This window comes from Loxodonta africana, chromosome 18 (genome assembly GCF_030014295.1).
Source record: "Loxodonta africana isolate mLoxAfr1 chromosome 18, mLoxAfr1.hap2, whole genome shotgun sequence".
NCBI lineage: Eukaryota > Metazoa > Chordata > Mammalia > Proboscidea > Elephantidae > Loxodonta > Loxodonta africana.
In genome coordinates this window covers 57241094-57264554 of record NC_087359.1, presented here as the reverse complement: position 1 = coordinate 57264554, position 23461 = coordinate 57241094, and the positions used below count along the sequence as shown (strand labels likewise).

General features: G+C 36.9%; 1 protein-coding gene across 8 annotated transcripts in view; it reads left to right on the top strand.

Moving 5' to 3' along the window:
* The window catches only part of NF1 (neurofibromin 1), a 253009-nt gene that overhangs the window by 71086 nt on the left and 158462 nt on the right, over positions 1–23461 (top strand). For all 8 annotated transcript variants that reach the window (XR_010318398.1, XM_064271434.1, XM_064271436.1 and 5 more), the window contains exons 5-11: positions 6722–6828; positions 11511–11578; positions 11834–11909; positions 12787–12944; positions 21996–22169; positions 22623–22745; positions 22996–23070. Coding sequence is in view for 7 of the 8 variants with exons in the window: in XM_064271434.1 (XP_064127504.1) it covers positions 6722–6828; positions 11511–11578; positions 11834–11909; positions 12787–12944; positions 21996–22169; positions 22623–22745; positions 22996–23070 (781 nt within the window). In the remaining variant the exon portion in view is untranslated. The remainder of the gene's footprint in view (positions 1–6721; positions 6829–11510; positions 11579–11833; positions 11910–12786; positions 12945–21995; positions 22170–22622; positions 22746–22995; positions 23071–23461) is intronic.

Sequence of the window (23461 nt, the reverse complement as noted above, 5' to 3'; positions counted from 1 at the left end):
GTTGTTTTGTAGTGGGAAGGCCCTTCAGAATATCTCCTTTGACACACGACTAGAAGCAGAAGACTCAATGACTATTTTGGTTCCTTTATAAAATCTGCTATTTTAAAATTAGATTTCTTTTTAGTAGTTTTCAATTCCTTCTGGTGTTTTTTTTCCCCCCACATGTCTGTCAGTTTGTTGTACTGTGGGGGCTTGTGTGTTGCTGTGACGCTGGAAGCTATGCCACCGGTATTCAGATACCAGCAGAGTCACCCATGGAGAACAGGTTTCAGCTGAGCTTCCAGACTGAGACAGATTAGGAAGAAGGATCCGGCAGTCTACTTCTGAAAAGCATTAGCCAGTGAAAACCTTATGAATAGCAGCCGAACATTGTCTGATATAGTGCTGGAAGATGAGCCCCCTAGGTTGGAAGGCACTCAAAAGATGACTGGGGAAGAGCTGCCTCCTCAAAGTACAGTCGACCTTAATGACGTGAATGGAGTAAAGCTTTCGGGACCTTCATTTGCTGATGTGGCATGACTCAAAATGAGAAGAAACAGCTGCAAACATCCATTAATAATCGGAACCTGGAATGTACGGAGTATGAATCTAGGAAAATTGGAAATCATCAAAAGTGAAATGGAACGCATAAACATCGATATCCTAGGCATTAGTGAGCTGAAATGGACTGGTATTGGCCATTTTGAATTGGACAATCATATAGTCTACTATGCGGGGAATGACAACTCGAAGAGGGATGGTGTTGCATTCATCATCAAAAAGAACATTTCAAGATGTATCCTGAAGTACAACGCTGTCAGTAATAGGATAATATCCATACGCCTACAAGGAAGACCAGTTAATATGACTATTATTCAAATTTACACACAAACCACTGGGGCCAAAGATGAAGAAACAGAAGATTTTTATCAGCTGCTGCAGTCTGAAATTGATCGAACACGCAGTGAAGATGCATTGATAATTACTGGCGATTGGAATGCGAAAGTTGGAAACAAAGAAGAAGGATCAGTAGTTGGAAAATATGGCCTTGGTGATAGAAACAATGCTGGAGATCGAATGATAGAATTTTGCAAGACCAACGACTTCTTCATTGCAAATACCTTCTTTCACCGACATAAACGGCAACCATACACATGGACCTTGCCAGATGGAACACACAGAAATCAAATTGACTACATCTGTGGAAAGAGATGATGGAAAAGATCAATATCATCAGTCAGAACAAGGCCAGGGGCTGACTGTGGAACAGACCATCAGTTGCTCATATGCAAGTTCAAGCTGAAACTGAAGAAAATCAGAGCAAGTCCACGAGAGCCAAAATGTGACCTTGAGTATATCCCACCTGAATTTAGAGACCATCTGAAGAACAGATTTGAGGCATTGAACACTAGCGACTGAAGACCAGACGAGCTGTGGAATGACATCAAGGACATCATCCATGAAGAAAGGAAGAGGTCATTGGAAAGACAGGAAAGAAAGAAAAAGACCAAGATGGATGTCAGAGGAGACTCTGAAACTTGCCCTTGAGCGTCGAGCAGCTAAAGCAAAAGGAAGAATTGATGAAGTAAAAGAAATGAACAGAAGATTTCAAAGGGCCTCTCGAGAAGACAGAGTAAAGTATAATGACATGTGCAAAGAGCTGGAGATGGAAAACCAAAAGGAAAGAACATGCTCAGCATTTCTCAAGCTGAAAGAACTGAAGAAAAAATTCAAGCCTCGAGTTGTAATAGTGAAGGATTCCATGGGGAAAATATTAAACGACACAGGAAGCATCAAAAGAAGATGGAAGGAATACACAGAGTCATTATACCAAAAAGAATTAGTTGATATTCAACCATTTCAAGAGGTGGCATATGACCAGGAACCGACGGTACTGAAGGAAGAAGTCCAAGCTGCTCTGAAGGCATTGGCGAAAAACAAGGCTCCAGGAATTGATGGAATATCAATTGAGATGTTTCCACAAACAGATGTAGCGCTGGAGGTGCTCTCTCATCTATGCCAAGAAAATATGGAAGACAGCTTCCTAGCCAACTGACTGGAAGAGATCCATACTTATGCCTATTCCCAAGAAAGGTGATCCAACTGAATGTGGAAATTATAGAACAATATTGTTAATATCACACGCAAGCAAAATTTTGCTGAAGATCATTCAAAAATGGCTGCAGCAGTATACCAACAGGAAACTGCCAGAAATTCAGGCCACTTTCAGAAGAGGACGTGGAATCAGGGATATCAGTGCTGATGTCAGATGGATCCTGGCTGAAAGCAGAGAATATCAGAAGGATGTTTACCTGTGTTTTATTGACTATGCAAAGGCATTCGACTGTGTGGATCATAACAAACTATGGATAACATTGCAAAGAATGGGAATTCCAGAACACTTAATCGTGCTCATAAGGAACCTTTACATAGATCAAGAGGCAGTTGTTCGGACAGAACAAGGGGATGCGGATTGGTTTAAAGTCAGGAAAGGTGTGTGTCAGGGTTGTATTCTTTCACCATACCTATTCAATCTGTATGCTGAACAAATAATCCGGGAAGCTGGACTATATGAAGAAGAACGGGGCATCGGGATTGGAGGAAGACTCATTAACCTACCTTATGGAGATGATACAGCCTTGCTTGCTGAAAGTGAAGAGGACTTGAAGCACTTACTAACGAAGATCAAAGACCACAGCCTTCAATATGGATTGCACCTCAACATAAAGAAAACAAAAATGCTCACAACTGTACCAATGAGCAACATCATGATAAACGGAGAAAAGACTGAAGTTGCCAAGGATTTTCTTTTACCTGGATCCACAATCAACAGCCATGGAAGCAGCAGTCAAGAAATCAAAAGATGCATTGCATTGGGCAAATGTGCTGCACAGGACCTCTTCAAAGTGTTGAAGAGCAAAGATGTCACCCTGAAGACTAAGGTGCCCCTGACCCAAGCCATGGTATTTTCAATCACATCATATGCATGTGAAAGCTGGACAATGAGTAAGGAAGACCGAAGAAGAGTTGACGCCTTTGAATTGTGGTGTTGGCGAAGAATATTGAATATACCATGGACTCTCAAAAAAAACGAACAAATCTGTCTTGGAAGAAGTGTGGCCAGAATGCTCCTTAGAGGCAGGGATGGTGAGACTGCGTCTTCCATACTTCGGACATGTTGTCAGGAGGGATCAGTCCCTGGAGAAGGACTTTATGCTTGGCAGAGTACAGGGTCAGCAGAAAAGAGGAAGACCCTCCATGAGGTGGATTGACACAGTGGCTGCAACAATGAGCTCAAGCATAACGATTGTAAGGATGGTGCAGGACTGGGCAGTGTTTCGTTCTGTTGTGCATAGGATCGCTATGAGTCGGAACCGACTCAACGGCACCTAACAACAATAACTAGTAGTGTTTTTAATCATTTTTAACCTACGTATTTTACATGTTCTTTAAGATTGAAACCAAACCCATTGCCCTCAAGTAGAACTGTCCCATAGGGTTTCCAAAGCTGTAAATTTTTGTGGAGATAGACTGCCACATCTTCTCTGACCTTTGGTTAGCAGCCGAGTGCTTAACTACTGTGCCACCAGGACCCCTTTGTTTAAGATTAAGTGACCTTAAATCCTTGATTCTGTAATCCTTCTGCTTGTATTTGCTGACTTCCATTCATAGTTAGTTGATTCCTCTCTATTTTGTAATCTTTGATTGCAACCTTATCTTTAGTGATTAAGCTTTAGAATTTCTTATAGTCTTGAGCTGTAGGAATGTCCTAGTGATAGTTTTGCATTTGTTTTTGCTAAGTGCCCAGCTCTGGGTCTGTTTGTTAACTCTTCAGCTTAGCCCTGTACTGGATGTGTAATACAAACTTGGAACCCAAACCCTTAAGATTCAGCCCTGAGTGACTTTTTCCCATACTCAAAGCCAAGGCAGAGCAGGTGACTTTTTTGTGCTGGTACTTTTTTTTCTTTCCCCTCCCTCCCTGCCTCCTTCCTTCTCTTTTTCTTAACTCTTTTTGTGAGTGCATAGTTCTCTGGTATTCTTATTTTATGCAGGGTCTCAGCTCTAATCTTTGCATTATTAGGGTCCGAGGCCTTATATCTGTTCTTCATGTGGTTGTTAAACCCCAAGTCCCTAGGTTAAGAAGATAAAAAAACCCAACCACTACCTTTTATTTGATTTCTCCATCTCTAAAATGACAAGGTTTACGAAATACTCCTTCCCTGTAGAAATAACTGGACTATAAAAGGAGTTAAACTTTTCCGTAAACAATCCCAGGAGTTAGCTTCACAAAAATTGTCGCCGCTGATGTATTGAGTTGTGTTTCCTACTAAGACATACTCTATATTTCTAGGCTCTGTGAAGCAGTTGTGGGATTTTTTTGATGTAAATCAGTATTGAGGACTTCCTCATTTTCAGTATGAACTGCTAAGCTTTTCTCACACAGATGATACGAAAAGTTTTTATGTCAGTGCTTAGAATAATTTTAATGTTAGCTATACACCTGTAAGCTAAAATGAGTGAAAGAAGAATTTGAGAAGGAAGAAATGAGATTGATTTCACTTTTAGCAACTAAAGGTCTAGTGTCATGATTCATAAGTTAGGCTTAAACTGCACTAAAATGGTCAAAATTCAAGTTAATATTATGAATAAGACCATGTAGTGTTTGTGTTTTCTTTGTCTCTGCGTCTCTCTGTCTCTGCATTTGTAAAAATTAGTCATTGTATTGTGCCACTTACATTTGTTGATGTTGGCTGTTAACCATAAGGTTGGTGGTTTGAACCCACCCAGCGCTATGTAGGAGAAAAGATCTGGTGACCTAATCCCATAAAGATTACAGCCTAGGGAACCCTGCGGGATGTTTCTGCTATGGCATGCAGGGTCACAGTTCACGGGTCAGTAGGTTAGCGATTTCACTGAAGTGGATTTATCAGTTTTAAAATATCTGAATTTTCGCTTAGTATTAAATTTACTATACTTATGATAACTTTATATTCGGTTTAAGGGTAATTTTGAGTTTAGAAAAATTCTTGTCCTTATAAGCTTATCTTCTGCTGGGAAAAGAGGGACATTCATCAAATAATCACATGGACATGCGTATAGACAATGAAAAGTGCGATGAAGAGACTTAGCTTTTTTTACTGCAGTGTAACTGTGTCCTGTGGCTGCAGATGAAGTATCATTCATATTTCTGAAGTCTAGTTGATGTGAATACAAGTTAATCATTTGATCTTTATTTTACTCATAATTTGAAAAATGTGAAGTGGTATTCCATCTTTTTTTTTTTTAACCTTTTGTGGAAAAATTTCAAACATACACAAAGCAGAGAGAATATAGTATTTTGAATCTCCATGCATTTCTCACTCTGCTTCAGCATTTGCTTTCCACCTCCCCCCTTTTTATTTTAAAGCAAATCCCAGGTATGTATCATTTCACCTATAAATATTTCAATATGTATTCCTAATGGAAAGATTTTTTGAAGTACGATACCATTATCATACCTAAGAAAAATTCATGATTAATATCTATTACCAAATTCATGTTTAATTTTCCTTGATTATTTAAAAAAATGGCCTTTTTATTTGGTTTGTTCAAATCAGGATCCAAACAAGGTCCATCCTTGCAATTAGTTGATACTTCTTTTACATCTCTGTGTCACAATTTAATTTATATCATTGCCTCATTTCTTCACCTTCCCACCCTCATTTACTTCATGTTGCTTATTTGTTGAAGAACTGAGTTGTTTGTCTTGTAGAATTTTTGGCGTTCGTTTGGCTGGGCTTGACTGGGATCAGTTTCGTTTGACTGGGAATCAAGAATACTTCATAGATGGCGCTTTGTAGTTCCTGTTGCATCACATCAGTAAACATGTCTGATTGTCCCACTTTTAGCATTGTTATGATTGGTTGTTGGATTTAGGTGTTACCGGCCTTATTCATTCAATGTAAAGTTGCCTATACATTTTTTACCTAATGTTTTTAGTAGCTGTGATGATCATTGCCTGAATCAGTCATTTCACTGGGAACTGCAAAATGATAAATGTTCTGTTCTGTCATTAATTCTTTATTTTTAAATTGTGGTTCTTGCAGAAGCTTTCTCTTCCTCCTTATTTATTCATTTGCCTTGCAATGTAGTCCATAGCGAAGGCAGGATAGAGGCTTGATTTCTTTCTTTTTATTTATCAGTTTTTAGAATGACTTCGTACCCTAACAATTCTGAAGGTAACCAGTGAGGTTTATGTATATGTGTATTACTATAGATTCATGTTTTTTTCTTATAATTTTATGTGTATCAATTATTGTAAACGTAATTCTTTTGATGCTCACATTATCTCATCTTTTAACAGTGGGACCCTCTGTAAGTGGACACCTGTGTGGCTTTTGACATGACTCCTTATTTGTTGATAGTTTTCTTAAGGTGACGTAGGCTCATGTGTACATCTCCTGCCCCAGTCTTAGAATTAACTAATTTTCCCAAAGAGCCCTGGCTTCTTTTAGTGGAAATATTGTTTAGATACCTCACTTTGTGGGATAGGGGTACTAAATTTACTGGATTATTATTGATTTTTTTTTTTTATCATATCCCTTGAATTAGCTATGTTCCTGTAGATTTTTTATAAGAAATAGTCCCTTGTTTTTATGTGTATTTACTCAGTATACTGTCATCACTTGGGGAAGAAGGATCTATTGAATTTGGAATATCCTAAAACTTAAATTGATAAACTGTTTTGGTTTTTACTTTTTAGGTTGCAGGAATTGACTGTTTGTTCAGAAGATAACGTTGATGTTCATGATATAGAATTGTTACAGTATATCAATGTGGATTGTGCAAAATTAAAACGACTTCTGAAGGGTAGGTTTAAATATTATCTAGAAAGAATCACTGTGTGTCAAAAACTAGTTTTATGAATGTACTAATTGTGTTGACTTAGAACTCAAAATGGATTTTGTAATGCGAATGTCTTTGTGAAAGGGCTGATCATACTTCTCGTCCTAGTTTTTGAACCGTCGAAAACAATACAATAGATAAAATTAGTATCTTTAAACAGTGGAAAGCTTTGTTTAACTAAATGTTTTTAATAAAGAGAATGTAAGGGTGCTGTTTTTAAAATATTCCAGATTTTGATCTTTTAAGGATGGCTATAGGTTTTAGAAGTTATCTATTTCACTGTTACAGCACTTAAAGAAGATAGTTTTTAGCAGGATATCAAAGTTCCATGGCAGAATGGAGCCAGGAGATCATGAGCTCAAGGCGAGAGAAGAAATTGAGTCAGAGGTCTCATTTCCGTTTTCAGCTGTTACTGACTGACTTAACAGCACTGCAAAGTCTCTTAACCTTTCAGTGCCTAATTTTGCTTGCTTGTAGAACATGTCAGTAGTATCCTACATGGGAATGATGTAAGGCCTAATAAGTGATTTTAAAGCTTTGAGAAGTACTTTACATGATTATGCCTGTTGCAATAAATTATCAGAAGGGATTGAGAGAATTGCTGGGTAAGCACTAAAGTGCTAATATAAATCATATATCAGTGAGTATTATTCATAAACTAAGTATGAATATCTAAATTTCATTTCACAGAATTGCTTTTTAGTTTTATGTGGTATTGGATTCTAATTAAAAAGTGAAATTTCATAGTATATAATTCATACTTATTTAAAAATTTTTATTGTGGTAAAACATAGATAGCAAACAGTTTGCTCTTGAAAACTTTTTCAGTATATAATTCAGTGACTTTAATTACACTGCCCATGTTGTGCTACCACCATCATTATTCATTTCCAGATTTTTCATCACTCCAGACAGACACTCAGCACCCCTTCAGTAGTAACTCCCATTAATCCCTCTGCTCAGTCGCTGTAACCACTAATCAATTTCTATCTCTGTGCATTTACCTATTCTCGATAATTCATATGTGGAATCATGCAAGATTTGTCCTTTTATGTCTGATTCAGCATAATGTTTTTAAGTTTTATCCCATTATGTATCATGTATCAGAAATTCATTTCTCTTTGTCCGAATAATAATTATATGTGTTTACCACATTTTGTTTATCCATGCATCTGTTAATAAACACTAGAGTTTCACCTTTTACGCTGAACGTTGGTGTACAGTATCTGTTTGCCTCACTGCTTTCAGTTTACTCGGGTATATACCTAGGAGTGACATTGTTGGGTTATATGGTAATTCTGCATTTAACTTTGAGAACTGCCAAAGTTTTCATAGTGGCCGCATCACTTTGGAGCCCTGGTGACATAGTGGTTAAGAGCTTGGCTGCTAACCAAAAGGTCAGCAGTTTGAATCTACCAACCACTCCTTGGAAACTCTATGGGGTAGTTCTACTCCGTGTTACAGGGTTGCTCTGAGTCGAAATTAAGTCGATGGCAACAGGTTTTTTTTTTTTTTCCATCATTTTACATTACCACCAGCTGTGTACAAGGATTCCAATTTCTCTCTCCACATCCTAGCCAACATTGTTATTTTCTGTTTTTCTGATTATAGCCATCCTATTTTTTTTTTTTTTAGTGTGGACCAAGTGGTATCTCATTGTGGTTTCGATTTGTATTTTCCTGATGACTAGTGACATTGCCCATCTTCCCATGTGCTTATTGGCTATTTGTATATCTTCTTTGTCAGCAAAAACCAAACCCAACCCACTTCCAACTTGTAGCGACCCTATAGGACAGAGTAGGACTGCCCCGTAGAATTTCCAAGGAGCACCTGGTGGATTCGAACTGCTGACCTTTGGGTTAGCAGCCATAGCACTTAACTGCTGTGTCACCAGAGTTTCTGTCTTTGCTAACAAGCATATGGAAATTTGCTCATTTTTAAATTGGGTTGTTTGTCTTATTTGAGTTGTAGGAGATTATATAATATGGATATTAAACCTTTATCAGATATATGGTTCCCAAATATTTTCTCCTGTTCTGTAGATTGTTTCTTCACTTTCTTGATAAAAGTTCTCTGACGCACAAAAATTTCATTTTGCTTCTTACACTTTTGGTGTCCTATCTAAAACTCCATTGTCAAAAACAAGGTCTTGTAGCCTTACCTTTATATTTTCTGCTAAGAGTTTTATGGTTTTAGTTTTTATATTTACATCATTCATCTATTTTGATTAATTTTTTAAAATAATTTTTATTGTGCTTTAAGTGAAAGTTTACAAATCAAGTCAATCTCTCACATATAAACTTAAATACACCTTACTACATACTCCCACTTACTCTCCCCCTAATGAGTCAGCCCGCTCCCTCCTTCCAGTCTCTCCTTTCATGACTGTTTTGCCAATTTCTAACCCCCTCTACCCTCACATCTCCCCTCCAGACGGGAGATGCCAACATAGTCTCAAGTGTCCACCTGATACAAGTAGCTCACTCCTCATCAGCATCTATCTCCAACCCATTGTTCAGTCCCTTCCGTGTCTGATGAGTTGTCTTCGAGAATGGTTCCTGTCCTGGGCCAACAGAAGGTTTGGGGACCATGACTGCCAGGATTCTTCTAGTCTTAGTCAGACCATTAAGTCTGGTCTTTTTATGAGAATTTGGGGTCTGCATCCCACTGTTCTCCTGCTCCCTCAGGGGTTCTCTGTTGTGCTCCCTGTCAGGGCAGTGATCGGTTGTGGCCGGGCACCATCTAGTTCTGCTCTCAGGATGATGTAGGTCTCTGGTTCATGTGGCCCTTTATCTGTCTCTTGGGCTCTTAATTACCTTGTGACCTTGGTATTCTTCATTCTCCTTTGATCCAGGTGGGTTGAGACTCATTGCTTGATTTTTTTATATGATGTGAGGTAGGGGTCCAGTTTCATTCTTCTGCATGTGGAGATCCACTTACCCAGTACCATTAATTGAGGGGACTGTTCTCTTCCCATTGAATGGATTTGGCACCCTTGTCAAAAATCAGTTGGCCATTGGTGTGGGTTCACTTTGTATCTTAATTAAAGAATTGCCAAACAGTAATGTTTTTAAGGTCTGGCCTAAAAGAAGGTGATTTAGTTATATTGACTTTGAAAAACTCAACAGTTCTGCGATACAATTTTCAAAATACCTTATTTGGTTTTTTTAAGACGTGCTTTAAACTCAGTAACTGTTTTACCAGAGTTATAGAAAGACTGTATCTATATAGATGAATAATAAAAGGCTGTGTGTTCAGCTCTTATAGCGAATGGTAAAATTTAAAGATTCCCTCTATGTATTAAATTTAGGAAGAATTGTACGGTCACTATGAGTCAGAGTCGACTAGACCGCAATGGGTTTTGTTTTTTGAGGGGAGTTTTATAATTCTTCATAACTCCTCAGTGACATTTTAGAAATAAATCAGGTCCAAGTTGACCCTGAATAATTTTTTTTTTCAAAAAAAAAAAAAATAGTTTTCATAGAAATATTTGATCCATAATGATTAACTGAAATGGCTCTTTGTGCTCAAATGAGAGAAACTAACTGTGGATAAATGACTTTCTTTTATATTGAGGCAAGTTATTCCCATTGAATGCCGTGTCCTAAAAAACAAAAATTTATAGTATATATCAATAAATATATAAAGTATAAAGCAAAGATGGTCCTGTGTGATGATGATGGAAGGGATTGAAGCTTCCTGTTATTTGAGTAATAAAACTAATGATGTGTTTAAGTTCAGTTCAGCAGGCATTTGTTGAGCACCTAGTGGGAGAAACCATTGCTAAGTCCTGGGAATGTAAAGATTAATAAAATATTGAATCTGCCCCTGAGGAATTTGTGGCCTTGTTTGAGACAAGTATATTATTATTAAATTATTTGCAAAATAGTGTGGTAAGTGCAGTCAGAAAATATATGCAAGGTCTAGAGGTGTAGTGCAAAGGAAGGAGTAGTTAAATTTCTTTTCAGGAAGGAGAGGAGCAGCTTCTCACAGAAATGGTGGTATCTGAGATTGATCTCGAACGAAGAGGTATGAGGTGAATACCGTGGTGGAAAACGAGAATATGTGCAAAGGCATGGAAATGTCAAATAGCATGGGGTTGCTGGGGAACAATAAATTCAGATAGGCTAAGCGTAAAGCAAGAGAGAAGAAATATGTGCTTATTTAGGGTTGGGAGATGTTGAAAGGAAAAGAACACCACATGAGCAACATACGTTCTCATACATGGATAGGAAAAGGAATGGAAGAAAATTCACCAAACCCTTCACTGCGATTGTTGCTTAATGGTAGCGTCATGGATGATGTTTTAAATTTTCCTTAGACTGTTGTATATTTTTTTAATGTTGTACAATGACCATGTGTTTTATAATTTTTTTCTAAAGTTATTATTAAAAACAGAACAAAACTAAAAAACCTTCACAACAACCTCTGATTGAAGTTTAAGGCATATTTACTTTTTATTGAGTTAGTGTTTATTAGGCATAACTCTACTCAATTTCATGGTTCGTATTAATTGTCTTCACATTGTTTACAAATAAGACTGGAATAAAAGTTTTCATTTAAAAGAAAAGTTAGCTTTGCTAGTGGTTCTGAAATGTATTTGTGTTTAGTTCATCTAAAACTAATTCAAAAATGTTTTTTTCCAGAAACAGCATTTAAATTTAAAGCTCTGAAGAAGGTTGCACAATTAGCAGTTATAAATAGTTTGGAAAAGGTAAGCTACCAACTCTTTGGTATTAAACTTTTGTTAATTTTTGCTTATAAATTTTGTCGTCTTTAGAATTTTGAAACAAAAGAGACATGACTTGAGTGTAATTTCATGTTAAACTTTTTTAGGAAGAATACCTCACAATATTTTTGTGGAGAAACTTAGAACTTTGTGATATAAATGCCGTATTATATTTTATATTTACTATGTTGAGGGAAGGTCAGTGTTTTCATATAAAGACATGTGTTTTGTTATTTGTAGGCATTCTGGAACTGGGTAGAAAATTACCCAGATGAATTTACAAAGCTGTACCAGATTCCACAGACTGATATGGCTGGTAAGGATAGGTTGATTTTTTTTTTTTTTGTCTCTTAAACTGTTATTATGAGGGAAAAAGTTACCACTTTCCGTATTTTTTGGTTATTAAGGAACTTTTACAACTTCAGTTATCAACTAATGTCTAAAAGGAAGTAGTACTTTTCTCTCATATTTCTAAATTACTCCCAACCCCTTTCCTTTCCCTTGAGCAAATAGGTAAAGAAGTTTGAAATTTGGGGTATTTGATGGCTCTTTATTGTAAAGAGGAAACCCTGGTGGCATAGTGGTTAAGTGCTACAGCTGCTAACCAAGAGGGCGGCAGTTCAAATCCGGCAGGTGCTCCTTGGAAACTCTGTGGGGCAGTTCTACTCTGTCCTATAGGGTCGCTATGAGTTGGAATTGACTTGATGGCATTGCGGGGTGGGGTATTGTAAAGAAGCAGTTTTTTGGGCTCAGACCTGTTTTGTAATGAGGGAGAAGTATATAAAGCAGGAATATTCTTATCTGTGATGTAAGAGTTCTTGGGATACAACTACAAGACATAAAATACTCCTGGGGAGCCTGGTAATTCCCTTTGGGCAGCTGTCCAGTCTTTGGTGCTTGGGTGTATTGTGCTTTACATAATGCCCTGGATGTGGGGACTGCACATTTGACTGACCGTTTGAAAATACAGAGTTTTTCAGGATGGAGCAGGGTAACTCTTCTAACATATAGGTAATATGACCTTGCTTGTCTGCTTACCTGGATGAATTTTTGTAGTTGTTTAAGTGATCTTACAAGTTTTTCTTTTAAAAATGTAGCCTTTGGGTTTTATGGATAGTGCCAGCTTTTAATTTAATGCTAGGGATTTTATTCTCATCTAATAATGTCTTTTGATACTTATATTTTTCATGTAGAGTGTGCAGAAAAACTGTTTGACTTGGTGGATGGTTTTGCTGAAAGCACCAAACGTAAAGCAGCAGTTTGGCCGCTACAGATCATTCTTCTCATCTTGTGTCCAGAAATAATCCAGGATATATCTCGGGATGTGGTCGATGAAAACAACATGAACAAGGTGAGCGGGGCAAGAGTATTTCCACAATCAGTCCACATGTGAAGCCGTTTATTTTACTCAAGGTGTGTATTACTTTAGGTTTAGCATTCTTCAAGCACAATATGTTGTAGGGGACCGTTTCTCATTATAATTATCTTAAATCTCTTTGTTGACCTTGCAGAGACCTACTTATACATAATTTTATTTGATGGAACAATAATAAAACAAAACCCAGTGCTACTCATTAAAGATTTAAAGCAATCCCTTAGTTTCATTCTTTTCCCAGAGAAGACTAAATCATACTTCTGTTACTGTTAACCATAGTTTCTCTAATATAATCACTGCCAGGGTTGCCCAGCTAGGCTTCATCACTTTTATGGTGTGATGTTTTTGTGTAATTTAGAGATGGTGTCATTTGGTGCAACTGCAGTTGTCTGGTAATTTTAGGCATTTTAGAACAATTTTCACAACATTTTATCATGAAGGCAGATTGCTCTGTATATGCTGTCTGTAGTGAAATTGGAACTATAAGAACTGATAATTCTAAGGGGCTCTCCTAATTTTTAAATAGTAAGAGCTGGTTATTAATATTATTCTTTTACGTGAATTTCGGTATGCAGTTTGTTTTGCTAATACCTTTTTTTTTTTTTTTTTTTTTGCTACTTCAGGAGACAGTACTTTAAGCTAACTAAACATGTCATGTGCTCCTGCCTGACTGGCTTGTGGGTGGAGATGTTCAGAATCAGCTGAAATGATCCAATCCTTTGTAGAAATACTAGATAGGGAATTTAGTATTGATGGGAAAATAAATGATTCGATAATCTTTATTAGTCCATGATTTTTTTCCATTCCTTTTAAAAAAATTTTTATTGTGCTTTAAGTGAAAGTTTACAAATCAAGCCAGTCTGTCATACAAAAATTTACATATACCTTGGTATATACTCCTAGTTGATGAGTCCATGATTTTATGGTGCTTCATGTTAGATTTTTTTTATTTTTTTATTTTTTGAGCCCTTCAAAATAGTACTTCTAAGTTTCTATTTATTGGGAAAAAGACAAGTACACTTAATTGAGTTTGTTTTAATAATCAGAGCTACATCTTTTCAAATATTAGTTGGCTATTTGTATATCTTTCGTGAATTGCTCGTTTTCCCACCGAATTTCTTGTCTTTTATTGACTTGTAGGTTGTGTGTATATACTTTTTACTTGGTTTCCCTTTTTAAACTTAGTGTTTGTTTTTTTTTTTTTTTTTTTTTGCTACTCGTATGTTTAAAACATGTATTTAGTTACTCAGTCTTATTCTTTTTGGCTCCTAGCTTTTTTGGTCACACCTCTCCTCCACAAGATTTTATTTTTTTATTGAGTTATGCTTTGCATCTATAAAATTCATCCTTTAAAGGTAGCATGCTTTGGTGGTGCAACCATCACCGCCATCTAATTCTGGAACATTTTTATCATCTTTAAAAGAAGCCTCCATACCTGTTAGCAGCCACTCCCTACCCCCACAGCCTCTGGCAACCACCAGTGTGCCTTCTGTCCCTATGAATTTGTCTGTTCTTGACATTTCATATAAATGGGATCATACACTATGTGACCTTTGTGTCTGGCACTCCCCAAGATTTTTGAAATAGCTTTTGCATTTTTCTCTAGAACTTGTCTGGTTAAAAAATTTACATCTTTAAATCTTTGTGGATTTTTAAAAATGTGTTTTTTTTATGTATTCTCACCTTTTTCTAGTCACATTCCCTCTAAGGTAACCACTGTGAATGGTTGTCATGGATCCTTTCCATTCATATCTTCTTGACCTTACAAACATTCAAATGAAAATAGAAATACAAATGCAATCACTTTATGCACATTACTCTGCATCTTGCTTTATTGACCTAAGAGTATATCTTGGCTGTTCCTCAAAGCAGTAAATTTAACACATTCTTTTTAGTATTACATAATATTCTGTTATTCAAATGAACCTCGTTTATTCAGCCATTTCATTCTGAATGGAAGATTATCCAGATTTTCTGGGTTTTTTTAGACGTTGTAATTAATCCTTAGGTGAATATCTTTGTTCATATAGTTTTGTTAATTGATGCTCTTAATCCTGTAGACTAGAATTCCAAAACTGATATTTCTGAGTCAAGGGCATATGTATTTTAAAATGTTAGTAGTAATTTCTAGATTACGTTCCCCAATGTTTGCTGCAGGCCACATTTCCACCAGCACTGAGTTAGAATGTTTACTTTCCTGAATCCTCATCAGGACTACAAGTTTTTCAGCCTTTTTAGTTTTTGCCAGACTGCTGAGATAAACAGTATTTCATGTTAATTTTTATTCCTCTTTCAAGGATACAGGACAATTTCATATGGTTCTTGGCCATTTGCATGTTTTCTTTTGCATAAAATGTCTGTTCATTTCCTTTTTTTTTTAATTCTCTTATATTGTTTGCCAGTCTTTTATTAATTTTTAAAACTTTTTCTGTATTAGGATTAGTAGTCCTTTACTTTTAGTCTATCGTAAATATTTTTCCAATTCATTGTTTCTTTTTAGTATAGGATGTTTTTAGCAGAAATATTTGAAATGTACAAAGAATATAGCAATCACTCAAACTCCTATTAACATTTGATATGTTGCTCATGTTTTTTCTATTTATGCGTGGTTTTAAAAATCACAAAAGTAATACTTGCATAAATTCTTTAACAGAAAATTACAGGTGTAAAACTCAGGACCTCTTTGATTCCACTAGTTCCATTTTCTTCAGAATTAATCACTGTCAAGAGTTACATGTATATTCCCCCTGCCTAGTTTTTATATTTTTATGAGAGCGAGGGAGGTGGACAGACAGATGGAGAGATACATACATGTCTAGTTCAGTGGTCCTCAAAGAGTGGTCTTCAGACCAGCTGCTCAACATCACCTGGAAACTTCTTAGAAACGTGAATTCTTAGACCGAGCCGTAGATCTGCTTAGTCAGAAACTCTTAAGAATGATGCTCAACAAGCAATTTGTATGTTTAGAAGCCCCCCAGATTGTAATGCACATTGAAGTTTCAGAACTGTTGTTCATTTAGGTCATTGTCTTTAACTGCTGTGTAGTGTTCCTTCAGTTTGAATATACCATACTTTTCATTCCCTATTGTCGAGCATCAAGTTACTTTTCTTAAAAAATTTAATAACAAAATCTTTAAAAAGAGCTCAGAACCCTGATGGTTTCAGATCTGAATTATATCTAATCAGATAATTTTTGTTACTTAAATTTTTACTTTAAATTCAAAACTAAAATATGTTTAGAGACTTGTATTTTAATTACTAAGGAACTCTGTCCTGTAGGATCATTATGAGTTGGAATGGACTTGATGACACACAGCAACAACAAAGCAACTCTAATTGTGTTCATTCTTGAGAATGTGGAGTAAATTTGTCTGACTGCTGGCAAATGGATTGGGTGGCTACTTAATAAAGCATTTCCTTCTGGTACTTCAGCCTTTCAGTTCTTAGACTATGTGAATTTAACATATTATGCATTGTCATTGTTGAAAATAACTATTCTAACATGCTTATTTATGCTAGCTTAATATAAATTGAGGAACTATCAGTCTTTTCTATGGTCTGAAATAATTTAAACAATAGAAATTATTTGATTAGATAGACCTCAATTGTAAAATCAAAAGGACTTGTAGCCCTTTCTTAAGCTTTTCTTTGACCTTTGCTTATTATTGTTAATTTCAAGAGAATAGTAATAAATTACATGATGAACATTTTCACTATACATGAGAAAGAACATTCAGTGGAAAAGTAAGCCTTCTTTTCACCTCTGACCTTTAGTCTTACACTTTTCCTCTCCAGATTCAAGTACTATTACTGGTTTCTTACGGGTATTTCTAGATGTAGCCTGTATACTTACTGTCTTTCAAAAATTATAAATTATTGATCAGTTTTTTTTTTTTTTGAGCTCTGTTAATCTGTTTAGTTTTTCTGCCTCTAGTTTATTCTTTGGTAGGAAATACATTTTTCAGTTTTTCACCACAGAATTGTATGTAATATCTATATATTTTACTTATAGAAGTATATATATGTATATGAAATATATTTTATAACATTTTTGTAGTCTCTTATAATTGTCCAGTGTCCATGTGTATTGCTTTCTTTATTTTTAATATTTTTTGTTGTTTCTTCATTCATGTTTGCTAGCTTTTATCATTTTATTAGTCTTTAAAAAACTAGGCTTTTAACTGTTTTCTAGCATTTTTTATTTTCTGTTTCATTAATTTTAGCTTTCATTTATATTTTTGTTTCTTGAGGTAATGGTTTAAGTTCACCTATTTTTTAAAAATGCAAAAGTATCTTGAAGACTTGAGTTTTAGTTCTTAGCTACAGTTACAGATTTGCATAATTTATAATTAATCTCTCATTTCTCTTAGAAGAATAATACCATATTTGATTTAGAGGAGCATCTAATAGTTTCTGAATTTAGTTTTTTGTTATCCTTTTTTAGGGTGCGGAATTTTATGTAAATCTTTAAGTCTGTTCTCTGGACTCCCTCAGAGTTGGCTTGAGATAGACTATGTTGTGGAGAACTGCTTGGTTTTGCTGCCTGGGCTCACACAGGTAGCCAATAGACTTTGCCCTGAGTTCTGGCAGTGTGGCAGACCTCCTCCCAGGCTTTGGTACTCACACTTTTCTCCTTATTATAAACCAAGTGAAGAAGCAAAGAAACAATTAGAACTTGAAGCAGATCAGGTCAGACTTTCATTTACACCATTTAGGCTGCAGCCCATATGGGAAAAGTGTTTTTCTTTTTCAGTTTCCAGGGTTGGGACTAATTTTTATCTCTACTGTTGTTTTTTGCATTAATTAGGGTAGGTAGAATAATGGCTCTAACATAATAGAGCCTTATTATGTTTCTGAAGTAGTACAGAGCAGCTTAACTAAGCAGTGTGCAGGGCAGCCCTCTTCTTTTGTGGTTTTTAGGACTCTGCTGGCAAAGCCCCCACCATCTTCAGCACATGGCTTCTATGGAGGTTGTTTTCATTCTTCCAGTCAGAAGGAAAAACAATCACATAGAAAAGCATGCAGGAGGTTTTTATGGGCCAGGCCTGGAAATGGTGTATATACTTTTCATTCACATTCCATTGGCTAGAATTCAGTCACATGGCCACATCTAACTGCAAGAAGGGCTGGGAAATACAGTATAGTATAGCTATGACTCCAGGAACAAGAGGTGAACATGGAAGTCAGGGAAGAAGGGGGTGGTGTCAAGGATGAGTTAGGCTGCTGCCTCGGTAGAATTCCATTTATTTTTTTACAGATGAAAATTTATATACCAAGAGTACATGTTTACTGGGCAAGTAATACAGGTTATATGTGCTGTAAGAATTTAAGTGAAGTTTGGATGGTAAGGAAAGTTTTTTTTAATCTTGATTTACTTTTGTGATTTCCCTACCTGGGTTGATACCTGGTTGCTCTGTCCTGTGTTCTAGTCTTGGGTTGATAGCTGATGTTATTGATTTTCTAACCAGTATTTCTTATAGTTTTGGTTTGGTTTTTGCAAATTCCCTAAATTTCTGTTTATCTGGAAATGTTCTAATTTCGCCTTCATATATGAAAGACAGTTTAGTTGAATGTATGATTCTGGGCTGGCAACTTTTTTCTTTCAAGGCTATATGCCTTCTTGCCTGCATGGTTTCTCCTGAGTAGCCTGAGCTGATTGTTACTGACTCTCTATTGTAGATGACTTTTTGTTTACCCGTAGCTGCTCTTAGAATTCTCTGTTTATCTTTGGTTTTGGCAAGTTTGCTTATATCTTGGTGACTTTCTTTCAATATCTACTTTGTGTGGGGTTCGATGAGCATCTTGGATAGATATATTCTCATCTTTCACAGTATCAGGGGAGTTTTCTGCCAACAAGTCTTCAGTAATTCTCTCTGTATATTCTGTTCTCCCTCCCTGTTCTGGTTCACCAGTCACTCTTAGGTTATTTTTCTTGATAGAGTCCCACATGATTCTTAGGGTTTCTTCATTTTTAAAAATTCTTTTGTCTGATTTTTCTTTGAATATATTGGTTCCAAGGGTTTTATCTTCGATCTCACTAATTCTCACTTCCATTTTCTCAATTCTGCTCTTTCTATTGAGTTGTCTAATTCTGAAATTTTATTGTTAATCTTCTGAATTTCTGTTTGTGGTTTCTCTGTGGAGTCTCGCAGCCTATTAAATTTGTCAGTATGCTCTTGAATAACCCTCTTAATTTCTTTCATTGCTTTATCTGTGTTCCTTGGGTTGTACTGCATTTTGCCTGATCTCCTTCCTGATCCCTTAAAGAGTTCTGTGTGTTAATCTTTTGTATTCTACCTCTGGTAATTCCAGGAACACCTCTTCATCTGGATGATTCCTTGATTCTTTGTTTTGGGAACTTGTTGAAGTGATCATGGTCTGCCTCTTCATGTGATTTGATATTGACTGTTGTCTCCAAGCAATTTATCAGTTATTGTGTTGTTATTTTATGTTTGCTTACTGTATCCTAGCTTCTTCTTTTGTTTTGTTTTGATATGCCCAGATAAGCTGCTTGAGTGAGCTAGTTTGATTATGTTTGCCTTTGAAGCTCTTAACATCCTGTCACCAGATGGGTAGAGCTGTCATCAGGCATATGAGCCTACAAGTCCATTCACTTTTCTTGTATGGATTCAGCTCCGGTGTCCAGGTAGTTGGTCATCAAGGGTATGGTGCAGGCCCTCACCTACAGTCTTAGAGGAGCAGGGGTGACTGGTGTAGGCACAAGTATCTGGTTGCAGCAGGGGGCCATGCTCTGAGCAAGGCAGAGGGCTGACAGTTGTCCCTGAGTGTCTGTGAGGAAAGCATATCCCTGTTCCCTAGAGCACATGGGTAGGTGGGCTCTGCAGCCAGACCATGGGTACCCAATTCTTTTGGCTCTAAGTACTGGGAGGCACCATTTATCCTTGGACCCCTGTCTTAGGTGGCTTGGTTGTATGGGTGGAGCCACCAGTCCTCAGGCCCCTGATGTGGGTAGGTGAGGACCCTGCTTAATAAGCAGAGCGGTGTCAAATGTTAGAAACGCGCCTCTCCACTACATGGCTGGAACAGTTGAAGTCAGACCTCAGGCATATACATACACCATTGCTCTGTGCCAAGGAGGGCTAAGCTGTTGAAATGGGCCCACACATAGTACCATGTAGGGATGAAAGGCATTCAGATCTGTGGACCGCTTGTGCCTATGCCCAGACAAAGGAGCTGCTTCTGCCCTGGGTTCCCAGTTTAGGGGAGCCGGCAGATTACTTTTCCCCGTTTGTTAATTTATTCCTTTTCCAAGGCTCAGGGAGCACAGCAGGGTCTATCTCATGTTTGGGGAAATCGACAGCCACCGAAGCTGGCTCAGAGACTGAAGCAGGAGGAGGGATCAGATAAACGGGAGAGAGTTCTTTCAAAAGGGGTGCTTTTTGGTCCATGTAGTAAATTAGATGCAAGCAATTATCTTTTGCCAAGAGCGCTGCTATTCACTGATTCCGGAGGTGTGAGTAGATTCTGTGCTGCTTGGTCTCACCTGCTGTGAAAACGTGTCCCAAACGCTACCGCCAGCCCCACCGTGGTTGCACCAGGGGATCGGGCCTACGGCGCGCCAGTTCCCGCCAAGTCAGGTCCAGCAACTCCTCACTGCTTCTGAACCATCTGTCTCTCCTCCTTCGCCTCAGTCTGATTTCTTAACTTTGCCTTTGACGTTCGGGGTCCTTAGCTTGTCATATATATAATCGATTCACTTGTTTTTTCGGGTCTTTGTTGTAAAAGGAACCACCGGAAGCATCTGACTACTCTGCCATCTTGGCTCCGCCTCAGGAAAGTTTTTTATGAAAGAGGTATAGAACCCTTAGTTGAGCTTGAAATAAGAAGAGGATTTAGATAAGAGAAAGAGTGTGTTGTTCAAATCAGAATAATCAAGGACATGGGAGTGGGAATGTTGAAGGTGTGTTCCGAAAACTTTGTTGGCTAGAGAGTGGAAGATTAATGCAGGCAGTGATAAGAAATGAAGGTGAAGGTACAGGTGTGAGTAACCTGGGAGACAGTCATTTTGAGTTTATTAAACTTTATCTTTTAGGCAGTAAGGAAAGGCCAAAAGTATGAAATTAGAGGTGAGACATGCAACGTGGCATTTTGGTTGATGAGAGGGAAGTCCAGAGTGGGAGCTTTTTTTTTTTTTCAGTAAAATATTTATTTCATCTTATAGGAGAGTAGTCCTTGGGTGATGCTAACGGTTAAGCACTCAATTACTAGCAGAAAAGTTGTTGGTTCAAACCCACACAGAGACATCTCAGAAGAGAGGCCTGGTGATCTGCTTCCGAAAGATCCCAGCCTTGAAAACCCTGTAGAGCAGTTCTGCTCTGCACACATGGGGTCACCATGAGTCAGAATTGACTCAACAGCAACTAACAACAGTGTATGTTTATATGGAGAATATAAAAATACATGAAGAAAATAAAAATCCCAGTATGAGTTTAGCTTTTGACATGTTACATTTGAGAATACTTGGAAGTAGAGATATGAGATTTTTATTTAGGAGAAAAGCCAAGGGGAGAAAATTAAAGATTTATTAGTGAGTTGCAAAGAGGGGTTGGAATCACAAGAATGGATAAACTTTTTTTAGGAACAGAATTTAGAGTGACAAAATAGCCTTGAGAACATCCTCATTTAGAAGGGCGAGGAGTGAATATAGCCTGAGGAACTAGGTAAGGGTAGAACAGTTTGACATAGGCTAGAACCAGGACAGTATATAATGTTGAAGATTGAAAGATGATTTTCAAAAAGAGATTACAGTCAATTGAATGTGGAGAAGTCAGTTACCTTTGGCAAGGGCTGTTTCTTAAGTCCCTTTGGTAATTCATCAAAAAAAGTGGAGAATAGATTTCTTTGTTTTTGAATTTAAGAAATATTTAAATTATGAAATTAAAAACCACATACATCAATTATGCATTCTCTATCGTGTAATTTATAAAAGCTGATAATATGTACTCTATAACTCTGAAATCTAAGAAGCTTTATGTTCTGTTACGTTGTTATGTTTGAATTCTGTAGAAACTGTTTCTAGACAGTCTACGAAAAGCTCTTGCTGGCCATGGAGGAAGCAGGCAGCTCACAGAAAGTGCTGCAATTGCTTGTGTCAAACTCTGTAAAGCAAGTACTTACATCAATTGGGAAGATAACTCTGTCATTTTCCTACTGGTTCAGTCCATGGTGGTTGACCTTAAGGTAAGATGTTTATTATTTCTCTACTACAAACTTTTAAGAAAATTAAATGAAAAATTAACTTTCAGTATCAGTATTATGTCTAAGATCATTGATAACACTAAAGTTCTGAATGTTACTTGATAATAAGTGTGTAAGACCTGCTTCTGTTGTACTGTGTTCATCAGCCTAAACAAAGTGACAGAGTTAACCAGTTTTCTTAAGTTAGCATAAATATACAGACTTACGTTTAAAGTAATGTGGAAATTAAGGCCTGAAAGGAATCATATGTGGTATAGTAAGAATGCTATCAAAATGACGACTCACAATATTAGTTTGGTGCTTCTTCTGACCGCTGAATGTTACTCCCGTCTGTGAATGATATGTGGGCCGTCATGTGTAATACTAGTAAAAAAAAAAAAAAAAAAAACTACATGGCTGTTTAAAGGCTTTTAATTTCCATTGGGATTTTTACAGAACTTACTTTTTAATCCAAGTAAACCGTTCTCAAGAGGCAGTCAGCCTGCAGATGTGGATCTAATGATTGACTGCCTTGTTTCTTGCTTTCGAATAAGCCCTCACAACAACCAGCACTTCAAGGTGAGAGCGTTGGTTTTTATCCAGGTATGTTTAATGATGCAGTTATCCTTTATAAATGTGAAAAGCTTGGAAAGATGAGCAATTATACCTTTATCAGTATTTCTCAAAGATGTCAATTTTAAGACCTTAAAAATTTTTTCTATCTTTTAAAAATGAGCCTTTTTGCTGTCCTTTTGTCCTTTGTTCTCATTTATGTTACTAAATGTTTTTCTTATAGAAATAATCTGCTCTTTTTTCCCCCTCTCTGTAGATCTGCCTGGCTCAGAATTCCCCTTCTACATTTCACTATGTGCTGGTAAATTCACTCCATCGAATTATCACCAATGTAAGTCTAAAAGGTATTGCTAAATTACAAAAAAAATCTTTTTTTCCCTTCTATCCTTTGTTCCTTCCTTCTTCCCTCCCTTCCTACCTCCCTCTCTCTTTTTAAAGAAAGATGCTCTTAGTTCACAAAAAGATTCTGGTATTTCTCAGAGGTGGTTTTAATCTAGTAAACTGGCATAGAATTGTATTTTTAATATTCGGTCTTGACCTGAGAGCCCTTGTTGTATGAAGGTAGGGTTAATAGGATCCCTTGGAAAGATTAAATCTAAAACACTTCATTTAGATCAAAAGCTGTTGAGAATGATGCCACTGAAAATATTTTCATCCTAAAAGCTCTTTACATATTATTTTAGTACTCCTAGCCCTTTCCCAGCAATTGATACAATTTGACT